Source organism: Peromyscus leucopus, chromosome 7, assembly GCF_004664715.2.
Source record: "Peromyscus leucopus breed LL Stock chromosome 7, UCI_PerLeu_2.1, whole genome shotgun sequence".
Lineage (NCBI taxonomy): Eukaryota > Metazoa > Chordata > Mammalia > Rodentia > Cricetidae > Peromyscus > Peromyscus leucopus.
This window is the reverse complement of record NC_051069.1, coordinates 15,187,979-15,202,467: the sequence shown is the minus strand read 5'-3', so window position 1 is coordinate 15,202,467 and position 14,489 is coordinate 15,187,979. Positions and strand designations below refer to the sequence as shown.

Sequence of the window (14,489 nt, the reverse complement as noted above, 5' to 3'; positions counted from 1 at the left end):
ATGTCATGAAATCTATTTTGTAGTAATTTCTTTAAAAAGAATTCACCCTAATGTTAACTACACGCTTAGTGATAATAATGTGTCAATGTAATTTCCTTGATTGTAATAAATGTACTCTCTGGTGTAAGATTTGATAGTAATGAAGGATGGGGAGGAGCGATAATCACTGTACCTTCTGCTTAATTCTGCTATAGATTGAATAGATAATCTATTTTAAAATGTGTGGTTGGCAGGATACCTCAGTGGGTAAGGACTCTTGCTTCTAAGCACCTGAGTTTGATATGCGGAACCCACAAGGTAGATGGTGAGAACCAATTCCCACAGGTTGTTCCTCTGATCTCCACATGTGCCCCTTGCCCCAACACAGAAAATAATGTAATAATAATTTTTAAAACGGTTTAGAGCAAATGAGGCAGACACTAACACTGCCATCTCCCCACCTACCACCCACCCCGCCCACAAGCACGAAATGTAACCAGTCACATGAATGCGGAGTAAATGAGAAGAACAAGTAAAGCAGAGTAAATGAAAAGAAGGTAGAAGCAGCAAAACCTCGAGTGCCTACTCTGCCATGACTGTATGTCTGCTGGAATACAAATAAGTGTGGTTCCTGTCCTCTGGAGCTCACCATCTAGTCTGTGGTTCATCTAGTCTGTGGTTCATCTAGTCTGTGGGTCGAACAACCCTTTCACAGGGGTGGCATATCAGATACTCTGCATTTCAGATATGTACATTATGATTCATAACAGTAGCAAAATTACAGTTACGAAGTAGCAACAAAAATAATTTTATGGTTGGGGGTCACCACAACCTGAGGAACTATACTCAAGGGTCGCAGCATTAGGAAGGTTGAGAACCACTGCTCTAGCCTACGAATGAGACATCAACCAACCAACACAAACATAAAATATGTAAAACATAATGTTCAATGACAGCATACAGAGAGAACCTGACCCCGCATTGAGGGCGAAGATAGGACTTCTGAGGAAATGACAGTTTCGATGGAGAACTGAAGGAGAAAAAGAACAAACCTGGGCGAGAGTGTGCCCAGGCAGAATGATCACCACAGCAAAGGCCACAGCTCTTAAAACAGTGACGAGACAGATTACTAAAGTCAAGGCCAAAGATGATGAGGCAGGTCTTAGAGATGCAGATTTTGAATTTTATAATGGGACCACCCGGCATCTGTAGAAGACATTAAAACAGTGATACAATCTGATTCAGTTTCCAGATCATTACAGGCTATGTCGAATGGATTAGAAAGTGGGGTGAGCACAGACTTGGAGGAGGCAGGTAGGTGATGGCGGACAAGTGGCAGGATTCTAGATATCTAGAGAAGATTGATAAGCTTTGGTGATGGGCTAGAAACAAGGTGACAAGAGCAAGTAGGAAATAACCCAACCCCAAGTTTCTGGATGAATGACTAAGTGTCTAACAAGGCCATTTTCTGAGAAGGAAAATGCAAGAGAAAATGATTGTAGGGTGGGTATTAACACCAAGAGTTCAGTTTTTTCAGTACTTGAAGAATGGGTGCAGGAGGATCAGGAGTTAAGGACACCTCAGCTATATAGCATGCTGGAGAACAACCTGGGTTGCTTGATATTTAAGATCCTGTCTAAAGTTTTTAGTTGTTTTACATGTATTAAACTTGAGATGTGAGGAGGATAGCTTTTTAGTTATTTATTTTGGTGGGTTTTTTTTTTGGGGGGGGCGTTGGTTTTTCGAGACAGGGTTTCTCTGTGTAGCTTTGCGCCTTTCCTGGAACTCACTTGGTAGCCCAGGCTGGCCTCGAATTCACAGAGATCTGCCTGGCTCTGCCTCCTGAGTGCTGGGATTAAAGGTGTGCGCCACCACTGCCCAGCTTATTTTGGTGTTTTGACACAGGGTTTTCCTGTGTAGCTCTGGCTGTGTGGGGACACACTCTGTAGACTAGGTTAGCCTTGAACTCAGAGATCCCCCTGCCTCTGCCTCCCAAGTGCTAGGATTAAAGACATGCATCACCACTGCCCATTGTGAGTAGGATATGAATGTAAATGTTAAGCAGTCAGTTGGGATTATATATGCTGATCTCAGACCAGAAACATAGATTCAAATAACATACATGCTTCATCATGACTGAAATCCAAATAAAAGAGCCTCCCAAGGATGACGTAGTGAAGGCTTAGAATAATACCTGGAGAACTAGGTGAAAAGAAAGCACTACAGGATAAAGAAACATAAGCAGAAAAAAGAAAATACTTCAAAGAGGGAATGGTCAATGGTACCCAACCCTCTTCTGAAATATCAAATGCAGTCAGGGAAGCCTGGACTACGCAACATGACAGCCATTAGAAACGTTAGCAAAGAAAAATGGAAGGGCCAGGGTTCTGGTTGGAGTGTTTTGGCAAAATGAAATGGAAGGTGTACAAGTCCTTTGAGAAACCATGACTGGGATTAATGTGCAGTCTAGGCTTTCTTTAAAAAGCAAATTCACTGTCTTTTAACAATCATATGATGTGTGATTTTGAAGACTACAGTTTTGTTGTTTGTTTGTTTTGTTTTAAAGTTTGAGAGATAATGTTTAATTGCAGAGAATGCTTCAGAAGAGAGGAGTCTAAAAAGTCAGGAAATAGAAGTCTTCACTGATGGAGCAAGTTTCTCAAAGCCTAGGAGATAGTGGGACCTAGGACATATACAGAGGGATTAGTCTTTGAGGGATAAGGACCAAACTAAGCCAGTTATCATTTCCGAAACACTCACATAGCCCTGTGCTAACACGGAAAGCAGAACAAAGTAAGTGGTTCATGTTTCCACAAGCCTGAATAGTTTCAGGGGACTCTAGAATACTTATGTTTGGCCACAGTCTAGAAAACCTAAAGGAATTGTCCTCAACTAGTATCTAGGATTTACATCTTACCTACCAAGCCAGTAAGGACTAAAAATTAGAGCCTTAAGAAGTACTTAGGATGGTCAAGCGGTGGTGGTGGTGGTGGTGGTGGTGGTGGTGGTGGTGGTGGTGGTGCAGCACACCTTTAATCCCAGTACTTGGCAGGCAGAGCCGAGAAGATCTGTGAGTTTTGAGGCCAGCCTGGTCTACAGAGCAGGACAGGTACCAAAACTACACAGAGAAACCCTGTCTCAAAAAAATAAAAAACAAACAAACAAAAAGTACTTAGGAATTAATGACAATTCAACCTAACTTTAGACATTATATGCTTTTTACAAAGATGGTTCACATTTCTATTTTTCTTCTACCTTTGTAGCATCTATAAAACAACCTCAGGGCAGGCAGTGGTATCCCAAGCCTTTAACCCTGGTACTCAGGAGGCAGAGCCAGGCGGATCTCTGTCAGTTCAAGCCAGCCTGATCTACAGAGCAAGATCCAGGATAGGCACCAAAACTACACAGAGAAACTCTGTCTCGAAAAACAAAAAACCAACCCCAATGATGGTGGGAGAAGTACCATCCCTCTGGAAACCGATGTCCTCTTGGGTCCAGTGCAGATAGTTAAAGTGCTTTTTCAAAGCACTGTAACCAACAAGTGGTGGAGCTAGCATCTAGAGCCACACCTCCTGTCTCTCAAACGAAGACTGATCTCATAATCAAATCTGCTAGTAGGTAACATGTGTGTCAAGTATCTGCCTTAATCTTTGGGGGTTAACTGTGGAGGGGCAACCAAGCTCTTTCATAAACTGCCATAAATATCACGGATAGTTCACAGGGCTAGGCTGGAAGAGCCATGGAAGAGCCTCAAGGCGTAGATCCCAACCAACACTCTCCCAGGTATAGTGTGTTCACTGTAATGACTACCTAAGGCCATAAACTCAAAATGGACATTAAAAATAGAATTAAGAAAAAAGTGTAGTGACACACACTTTAATCCTAGCACTCAAGAGGCAGAGGCAGGCAGATTTCTGTAGTTTGAGGCCAGCCTGGTCTATATAGCAAGTTTTAGGCCAGCCAAAGCTACATAGTGAGACCCTATCTCAATCAACTAATTAATTAATTAAGATAAAAAAAAACAGGAAAGAAGGTGGACATGGTAGTATAGACCTTTAATCTCAGCACCTGGGAGGCAGAGGCAGACAGATCTCTTGAGTTCGAGGCTACAGAGAGTGTTTCAGGACAGCCAGGGCTACACAGAGAAAACCTAACTGGAAAAACCAAAAAGGAAAGAATAGAGAATACACAAAAATACCTTGTTTCAAAAATCAAAACAAAGCAAAGAAAAAAATAAATAAGCAACAGCAAAAATAACCAGAAATGAAGAAAACTCAAGGCTGTCAAACTTCTCAGCTACTAAGAGCAGTGCACAAACAACAATCTTTGAAAGCACAGCCTACTCTGCCTAAGGAAACGATGGACAGCAGGGTTTCTCAACCTTGGCACCTTCGACCAGACAATTCCTTGCTGGGAGTGAGCAAATCTTGTCCAATACTCCATGTGATGTTTAGCAGCCTCAATGGCTCTTCTCACTAGATGCTAGGAGTACACATCTGCTTCCAGATGCAGGCACAACACTGCTAAATGTCAAGCAGTAAAGAAGGATCAGCTTCAGCTGAGAGCCACTGATCTAGACAGACAGTGATTCCGGATACTGGGGGCATGAAGACACACTACAGAGAAAATGGAAAGCGCCTTTTCTTTCCAGTCAACAGTTTAATCAAGTTTTGCAAACCCCTCAAATGTTTTGCATGAAATACTTATCAATTATGTACCAAGTAGGCCTACTGATGGGCCCACACACTAGAAGGACAGATCCTGGAAAGCAGTTTGTTAGAGCATTAGAATAAAAGGACAGATGCCACACTGCAAGCTAATTGCCCAGCAGGAATTAATCTCACATAGTAAGACAAGACTAATTTGATTTTTTGAGACAAAGTCTCATGTAGCACAGCCTGTCCTCAAGCTCAACTACATAGGCAAGGATTATTTTGAACTTCTGATTTTCTTTCCTTTACCTCCCAAATGCTAGACTGCAGAAGTATGTCACCATGTCATTTATGGGATGCTGGGGATCAAGCTCAGGGTTTATGTGTGCCGGGCAAGCACTCTGCCAAATGAATTACACTTGAGCCCAATTTCCATTTTTGTATGCCATTAATAATCATTTATTAACTGCACACAAATTCAATGATTTAGTTAAACAAACTAAACCAAGTCATGTTCCTTTCTGTCTACCAGTGCACATCAAACTAAATGATCTTCCCACCTGCCTTGGAGCTTCCTTGGCATCTACCCTGCAGAGGTGCTGCCACAGGCTAGAGGCAGCAAACAGCCCCCAGATGTTCACAACTGGCGATACCCTGTTCTCATTAACATGTAATCAGCAAGCTTTAAGAAGGGTTAGGAATTCTTCAGTTGCAAGTTTTCTGAAATATGATTCTTCCATCCTAGAAGGCAACTCTGAACAAAGCCTTGTACAACAAACACATGGGACTGAGGAGAGGCCAATCCTTACTGAGCAATGAACCCCAGTAAATTTCAGTGCTTTGCACTGAGCTGGCAATGCAAAGCCACACATATTGAAAGTGTCCGGCAAAGCACGCAGAAAAGCAGACATATAAACTCTAGCCCCTACATGCCTATCAAACTATCCCTCATCTTCCTGTTCTATGGAAGGAAACCTAGCTCCACTAATGGGCTCAAGACAAAGCCTGTATTGCCGAAACACCCACTATCCAGGCAGCAGAAGACCACCCCTAAAGGGCCAGCACCCCCGCCCCAAGTTGGCTGAGTGACCTCCTTTGAGAAAAGGGACACTCAGTTCTTTGTTGTCTTGTTTTACAATTATTTACTCTGCCCATAGAAATCTGACAGGTTTTAGAATGCTGGGCTCCATAGTATTATCCATCTTCCCATCACCCTGGTGTCAGAGAATGAGCCAAGCCTTAGAAGCAAATATTTTGCAAGGCTTTCTTTGAGAAGAGAATCCATGAGGTAATTTTGATCCTATGTGCTGTAAGAACAGGATTTCAGAAACAAAGGCTAACTGTGCTGCCCTTAAGCGTTCCAGTTCGTAAATGCCTGCCCAGCCCCTCACCAACTCCTGTAAAACACTTTCTGAGAATTCTACACAATGCTGTACAGAGGGGGGGAAATCACCTCTTCTACTTTGGTATGTATATGAATGTTTGAAAAACAACATTTGTTTTAGAATATCTGCATCCCAGAGCAGCCTCAGCAGGGTTTCAGCTGAGTTAAGTTACCGCATCCCACCTCCAACTCTAACTTGAGGTTGCTGCAACACCACTGCTAGACATCTGGCTCCCTGAGGGAGAGCCATGCCTGCAGTGGATAGCCCTGGCACAAAGACTCTGCCCGAATAGATTGTTTAGAATAAAGGACACTATAACTCATTAACAATTAAGATCTTGTGTCAACTGTAAAAGGTCTTTGAATTGTTGCTGTAGCAAGTGCTACTTAACTTCTCTCTAAAAGTTAATTACTTAAAGAACAAAAGACTGAAGAACAAAAACAGCTAGTCTCATGGTCTGATGATTTTTACAGGCTCTCTCAGAGCTACGTTTTTAGTCTGTCCAAAGCATAACTACACACACACACACACACACACACACACACACACACACACACACAGTAAAAATTTAAATAACTAAAGCAAGGTTTCAAACAAGGAAGGAGGGTGGGGAGGATGGCACATCTGGTAACGGCACCTGCCACTAAGCCAGCCTGGGTTCGATTCCTGAGCCCACAGGGTGTAAAGAGAACTGACTCCCACAAGTTGTCCTCTGACCTCTGTATACCACTATGGCATGCATATGCCCACGTACATACACAAAAATCAATAAAGTGTAGTAAAAAGTTAACACTCACACAAAACAACAACAAAACTAAAGCAAAGGAGGGGCCCAAAGACCAACCTGAAAAACTAAGTTTACAAGAGGAACAAGAAGTGGCCGTCAAGGGTTTTAAGACACCGTTCCTCACTGTTTCCCTGACAGAGTTCTTCTCTACATTCAGAAGGAAGGTAAATTTAGAATGAAGCATTAGGCTTTAGCTACTCTGGCATTTATGAAAACATTTCTGGCAGGCGTTCTGCCAAACAGTCTATATTTAGTATGTATGCCTCAGAAACTTAAATGAACTCAGAGGGTTTGAGCTGCCAACAGCCAGCCCCCAGAGCACTGGGCTGTGCAGCCACGGGGCGGCTGCCATACAGAACGCTGGGCTGGGCGCCCTGCCACAACGTCCACGTGTGCACGCACACGCCAGTCCTGAAGAGTCTCTTTTTTCAAAGCTCTAATGGCTTGACCTCAACACCTGCTGCACTTCCTGAAGACAGACAGGCTCTGGAGCTCCACTTGTTCCTCACACACGGCTGCACTTTCTAGGAATGACCGCGCACACACACAGGGGCTGGCCAGCTGCCAAGGCGGGGGCAGCCGCCGCCTCGGGCCTGAACTTTCCCAGCGCTGTCAGGGCGGTTCCTGCTGTAAGCTGACTCAGCGGCCGGCATGGAACTGTGCCAACCACACAGCAGTGCAGGGGCTGCCGGCAATTCACAGATGTTTTACTAAACCAAAGAAATCAGCCAGGAGGCAGATCTGGGCTGGAGGCCAGGTGCCGCTGTCGTGGAAGCTGGGGTTCTGATTCTAGTCTTGGCTTCGCTGCTACCCCCTTGGGTGATCTGTGTCTCCCAGCACCTCTTCTGCCTCAGAGGGATGCCCGTTAGGATGTGGAAGAGGAAGGCACAACAGCTGTACAAGACAACTCCTGCTGCACATCTGCCGTGTGCGTGGCACCAAACAGGCATTCACATGGTTCACTTGTTCTCTTTACAACATCCTTGAGAAATGCCTTCTTATTAGCAGTACTAGTACCGTTGTTACTTTGTACCCCACGATGGCCTCAAACTCATAACCCTCCTGTCTCAGTCTCACAAATTTAGTTTTTCAATATAAACCATACTTAGCTTCATTATTTTCAACGTGCAGTTGATAAAACACAGGCTCAGAACAAATTAGTATGCTACCAAAAGATGGGATTAGAACCTACTTCTGACACTACTGTTAAAAAAGTCAGGTAAACTGCACAGGGCTCCTTGAGTCAAGCTGCCTATTTTTCAGCTTCCAAAGGACCTTTTCAACTATGACTTCTCAGGTGCCCTTTTGTAAGCCATAGCTCTTCACAAATGGCTTCTAAGTAGCATCAATGGACTACATAGATGGTGTATATGTAAACTCAGAATATCTAGGTACTAGTGGCCTTATCATGAAAAATGCCCTGCCTATAACACCAACAAATCACCCTGGAACAACTTACCATTACTCTCATACTTTGAACAGTGAAAAACTGCATTGTAGGTCACAAAGAAATTATAAAGACAAAGGCTTAGTTGAGAAGAGATCCCCTAGGCTCCACCCTCCAAAACAATTCACTATTAGGACTCTACTGCCTGCCTTTATAAAAAAACCTTCCTACTAACATGCTGGAGGCCCTAGTCCCTAGCACCACCAAACTCTAGCTCCCCCCTCCAAAGAAACAAGCAAAACTCCCTAGTTGACTCTGATATGCAATCATGTTTGGAACTAATTTCAACTTTCTTTGAGTAAAAAAGGAATTCTAAGGTCTCCCTTCCCTCTTTCTCTTTCTTTTTCTTTTTTTCTTTTTTTTCTTCCGAGACAGGGTTTCTCTGTATAGTTTTGGTGCTTGTCCTGGATCTCGCTCTGTAGCCTCAAACTCAGAGACTCGCCTGGCTCTGCCTCCCAAGTGCTGGGATTAAAGGCGTGCGCCACCGCCGCCTGGCCCCTCTTTCTAACCAAACGATGTAAAGATAAAACAGAATGTCTATAAGGCTCTCTGTTGAGAAATACACGTAAGTGCTTTTTAGCAGCTACATTCAACTTCAAAACAACAAAAGAACAAGATCTCGGGTTTACTTGGAGCTAAGAAACTCATAGGAAAAAAAATTCTACATTCTTACATGAAAAACTAATTAGAACCATGAATTTCATTATTTAAAAATGTGTAGTCCTGGCTGGCCTGGAACTTAGTACTCAGACCAGGTTAGCCTTGAACTTACCAAGATCTTCTTGTCTCTGCCTACCAAGTACTGAAATTACAGGTGTATACCACCACACCCAACTCCTTTATTTTTTATTTTATTATTACAATTACTACTTCTACTATTACTATATTATCTTCCGGTTTTTGAGACAGGGTTTCATTCTAGAACTCATGGTGAGTCTCTTCTTCCGCCACCTCCTAAGTGCTGGAATTACAAGTGTGAACTAGCCACTCTGTTTATTAGATAGTCCTAATGAAACACAGCTCATTCTTCCTTTAAAAAATAAAAGGAGAGCCGGATGGTGGTGGCACATACCTTTAATCCCAGCACTCGGGGGAGGCAGAGCCAGGCAGATCTCTGTCAGTTTGAGGCCAGCCTGGTCTACAGAGCGAGATCCAGGACAGGCTCCAAAGCTACACAGAGAAACCCTGTCTCGAAAAAAAAAAAAAAAAAAACAAACAAGAAAAAGGAGAGATTCTTTAACAGAAACCTGGAACAAACTGCATTAACAGTAACTTATACACTCTAATGCTTTAATAAAAAGAACCATCACTTAATATTTTTGTGGTCCTAGAGACTAAATCTAGAGTCCTACACTATCATGGAGCTATACCCTCAGTTCAAGCAGACAAATGCTGAGAAAAACTTCCGTCTATTCATATTCATAGTCAGTGCCGTGGGTGAGAAGGCATGGTGCCCGCTCCTGCCCATCCAGCACCCTCTGCAGCTGACCTATAGGTAGAAAAAAATGGCCTCCCATAGCAGAAAGACTGACCTGCTTAAGCTGCTCATCCAGATTCCAGCTTGGCTGCCCAGCTGTGGAGATGGAAGGTGGGGCCTTGGAAGTATCTTTGGTATGGTCTTCTCTAGCTTGTTGTCCCTGTGGTGGGAGTCCAGGTACTGGAAGCAGGCTGGACATGGGTGCTGCTCTGGGGTCTTGGCGAGTTGCTTTTTGCACATGGAAAAATCTGGAAGCAGCCTGGGCCTCTTTTTCAGCCACCTCTGCAACATCATCATCTCCATCTTCATCTTCCAGACCTCCTTCCTCTTCCTCGGGTTCGGAGTTCACATTGCTCTGCTCATATACTTGGCTCACTGGTGTGGCTGGTGTGACTCTGGCTAAGGGACCCAGAACAGGGCTACCAGAAGGTCTCCCAGGTGTAACTGAAAGGAGAGCAGACTGGGCACCTAGTTTGGGGGCATACAGAAACTGTGCTTCTCTTGTCTGCTGCGGGTTCTGCTTCTCTCTGGCATCCATCTGTAGAGGAGCCTGGTGTGGCTGCTTTTGTTGCTGCTGCAGAGGCTCCATTACTGACTGTCTCAGGCTTCACCCACAGACCGGCATGGCTCTCAACCTGGGCACAGCCCAGCACGCGCACTGGGTCTGTATTTTAAGTGAGTAACCAAAACCACAAGGGAGGAAGAGGGGGAAAAAACTATGTAAAACAGGTACAAAAAGATTTTCTTTTCTCCAGTAAAGTTCTGAATACTAAACGCTCCTAAACCTGAATTTCAAGATGAGTAAGTTGTAGGGTATGGTGGGTGGGGAGGGAAAATTATAAAGAAGAGAACAGGATCTAAGAGGGGAAAGGGGGTAAACCTCAGGAGTGGTAGATTTAAGCATTCTTTAAAAAGGAAATCCAGAAGATATTTAAGTTTGCTAACAACTGAGTTCTCATCTCTTACTCTCTACATTATCAAACAGTTATCTATTGGGCTTGCACTGTGCAGGGGTTTGAATTATGAAATTTGTAATAACTATGAAAACTGCAGTTAACAAAGGCAAAAAATGGACTGACTGCAAAAGAAAGAATATGGCTTATATTCCCAGGCTCTCTGGAGAAGGGGATTCTGACTCAAGCTAGACACAGAGTTATAGCAGACAGACAAAATGACTTTTCTGATGGAAAAAGCAAGACCAAGCAAACTGCTCTTGGCTTAAAACTTCACAAATTTCCCAGATCAAATTGCTGGCCAGCTTGCTGAGTGGACTGAACCAGGCTAAGTGGACATTATAGCCTCCAAAAGAATCCGGTTTCAACAACATGAAAGAAAGAAACATGCAAGGAGGCAAGAGTCTCAAATTGCAAGCTTCCCTCAAAAACAAACAGGGGGGGGGGAATTCCTCTGGAGATTTTAAAGTTAATTAATTTGAAACAGGTACCAATATTGTCTAAACAAGTCAACTTTTTTTTTTTTTTTTTTTTTTTTTTTTTTTTTTTTTTTTTTTTTTATAAATCACAAGTAAATCTCCTCACATCCTCTTTCTTTCTGATTCACTTCCACTATATTTATTCTATGAATACAGTAAGAAAAGGCTTGCAGTCCCCAAGTATTCTGGGGGCAGGTTTATCTGCATTCTTACCAATCTGTCTCCAAACACAAACCCCCTTTCACACCCTTCCACCTCTAACCCTTCCCAGGCTCCCACCTTCAACAAACCTCACTTCAATTATATTTTCTCACAAGTCTTCCTAAGTGAATGGATTACCATGCCAGAGCAAATTTTAGGGTGCAGAGGACTAGCAACGGGGTGTGCAATTTTGTTGCCACATGAAAGGGGAAGCTGTGCTGAGCAGGTTGGGACTTGATATTTGCATTGTCCCAGTGTTTTAGGACTGAGGTGGAAGATGAAATGAATCATCTTGAAATGAAGAAGAAAATGAAATCTTTACCATCTTCAAAAATTCACAGGGGAAGTAATCCCTAACAAGAAAAAATGGCTTTGATTTATAAATGTTTACACTCATATAGGGGTATAATTTTTAAAGCTAGGGAAAAAAATTCAAAACGAAAAAAACAAACAAACAAACAAAACAGAGCCATGCTAGACAATTCTCAGTTTGTTTCTTAGAAGCACTTGGTTGTAGCTTTCATAGACTGTTAAAAGATTCAAATTCCAATTTGCTTCTTACTATTCGTACTTCCTCTTAGCAGTTTAGAAAGTATAAGTCATGCCTGCAGCAATACTTTCATTCCGCTGTAGTTTTTATTCCGTAAGGAAGCCTGAAAGGATTCACACCCAGTTGGCAAAAGTATTCACTTAAAATAAAAACCAATTTGGGGACAAAAATACAAAAACAAAACACACACAAAAGAGTAACAAGCAATTCACTGGTCATTTAAAAATATTCATGTAATTATTATTAAAGTCAACCAACACAACCGGAATATTTCAACCAACTCCTGCCGGTCAGTGTACAAATGTTTCTTGTCTGGGTGGTACCATCTTCTCTGCAGGCTGCCCTCAGCAGAGGGGGAGGTAGGTGTCCCATTGCCTCTTTATTTAGTAAGACAGAGACGACTCGCACTCGGCACACTCGCCCTCACAGAGCCCGTCCCATCCCAATCCCTAAGCAGCCAGTGATCCAAACAATACTACCAACATTTAGAGAACTTGCGCCTCAGAAATCTAAACCACTTCATCCCTCCATCTCTCGCTCTGTCCTCTAAACTTCCCGGACCTCCAAACCGGGCGCAACGGACCGCTTGCCGCTTCAGACCGGCCTTGCTGACCCTTCTTTCCCTTCCCTTCGTTTCCAGCCGCTGTCCCCGACCCCCTCGAACCCCTCTTTCTATTCTTGACCCCACTCCCAATGTAGCGCTATCACTTTGACTCCCACCAAACCCTCTCCGCCAATCTCCAGGCTCTTCTCCAATCACTCAAACCCCACCTAAGCTCGCCCTGAGGTGCCCCGGGGGTCCCTTACCTTCCCCATCCCTTTATCTCAAACCACTTCTCTGGGCACCCGGAGGATCGAGCTCCTCCCGGCCGCTCTCTCACTTTTCCTCAGCGGTCCCCCCGCTTCGCCGGCCCGCGTCTCCCCTTCACACCTGCCTCGGCTCCCATTTCGGTCCCCTCCACCTGCCACAGCCCCGCTCCCGCCGCGGCTGAAAGAACCCAGACCCGCGCCGCTCACCTATGCGCAGCGTTCCGGGCTCGCAGCTTGGGAGGAGGCAGCCGCTGAGGCCCCGGCGCAGCAGCTGAGCCTCCGACTCCTCCGCAGCTGGGGGCCACAGCCGGGGCGGGGCCCACACCGGAAGCGGTGCCGCGGGGGCCGGGCCGTCGGCCCGGGGCGGGGGAGGGGCAGGCAGGGGCGGGGCCTCACGGATTGGGGCGGGGCCTGAGGCCGGAAGCAGCTAAAAAGGGAAGGAGGTGAGGGAGTGGGGGGGATGAGGCGGAAGTGACTCCTAGGGACCGCCCTCCGGTTAGGCCCGTGGGCGGAAGCTATTTAAGGCGGGCGGAAGCTTCAGCCAATGGGAAAGCGCAGACACAGAGCAGTTCCGGTGGGAGTGCTTTCGCGGGGAGTTGAAAAAAAGCAGGGCTAACGACGTCTACTCTGCTTTCTGGCTGCGGAGGTTGGACGTTGCTTGCAATAAGTTAAAGAGAGGAGTTACGAGTGCTGTGTTTTAGCCAGTCTTCATCAAGCATTCCCGCTTTTTTTTTTCAGGCTTTCTGTGAACTTTTTAGACGGAGATTCTTCTGTCCCCAGGGGCTCCTGCAACCCTTGAAGCACTACCTCCATCCTCAACCCCACCCTGGTCACAGGAGTTAATATTTTCTTCCCCCAGGTTCCCAAAGGTAGGGGCTATGTGCCGAATCCTGGCACCGCTTATAAAACAAACAACACACACACACACACACACCTTGCTTCTGCAACGCTTGGTTGTGAACATCTGTCAGTTTATGCCTACACCTCCGTGTTTTAACTTTCTCCCCTCTGACCATCTTCCTTGATCCAGAGTCTATGTGGCTCACTTAATGTCGCGCTTTACACCAGTTTTCCAGTCCCAGTCAAAACCTGGCTTTTAGCAGGCTTTTCCTTCCTTCTTTTCTCCTCCCACTCCCCCCGCCCCCAACCCGAGACAAGGCCTCTCACTGAATCTGTAGCTCACCTCTTTAGCAAGAGTAATTGACCAGCAAGCTCCAGGAATCCTCTTGTCTCTGCCTCCCCAGCGCTCAGATTACAGGTGTGCACCACGCTCGGCTTTTTTACTTAGGTGGTGGGTATCCAAATTTAGGCTCCTATTTTTGGTGCCAAGCACTTTACTGACTAATCCATCTCAGTCCCTGATAAAGACTTTTTTTTTTTAAATTACAAATTTTTAGTGTGTATCAGGGCACTGAACCATTGCCTCCCACCTTGCTAAAGAACTGTAACATAACTTTTTTTGTCTTTATCATTGCTCAAGAATTGTAACATAACTCTTTGACTTTATCAGAAACTCCAATCTGCTGAAAGCCTCTATTTTATCTCTTACACGTTAACCTCCTTCACTTCCTTCCTTATGCTAGATTCAATGGCATATCATTACAACCCCAATTTTTCAATCCCCCCCCAATTCCTTTTCTTCAACTAAAACCTCTAACCAGAAGAGACTTTATAATTTTCATGCCTGTATTTTGCTATAGAAAGTTATCTGACTGAGCAGATTGGAATCACTAAATTATCAATTAAAACGGTGGCTTCAAAGTTCATTA

General features: G+C 44.5%; 1 protein-coding gene across 4 annotated transcripts in view; it reads right to left on the bottom strand.

Moving 5' to 3' along the window:
• Arid3b (AT-rich interaction domain 3B) overlaps positions 1–13,057 on the bottom strand; it is a 50,888-nt gene extending 37,831 nt beyond the window's left edge. For all 4 annotated transcript variants that reach the window (XR_005091944.1, XR_005091943.1, XR_005091945.1 and 1 more), the window contains exons 1-2: positions 12,928–13,057; positions 9,783–10,391 (exon numbers count right to left, since the gene is read on the bottom strand). Coding sequence is in view for 1 of the 4 variants with exons in the window: in XM_028865107.2 (XP_028720940.1) it covers positions 9,783–10,316 (534 nt within the window). In the remaining 3 variants the exon portion in view is untranslated. The remainder of the gene's footprint in view (positions 1–9,782; positions 10,392–12,927) is intronic.
• Positions 13,058–14,489: the final 1,432 nt, after the last annotated feature.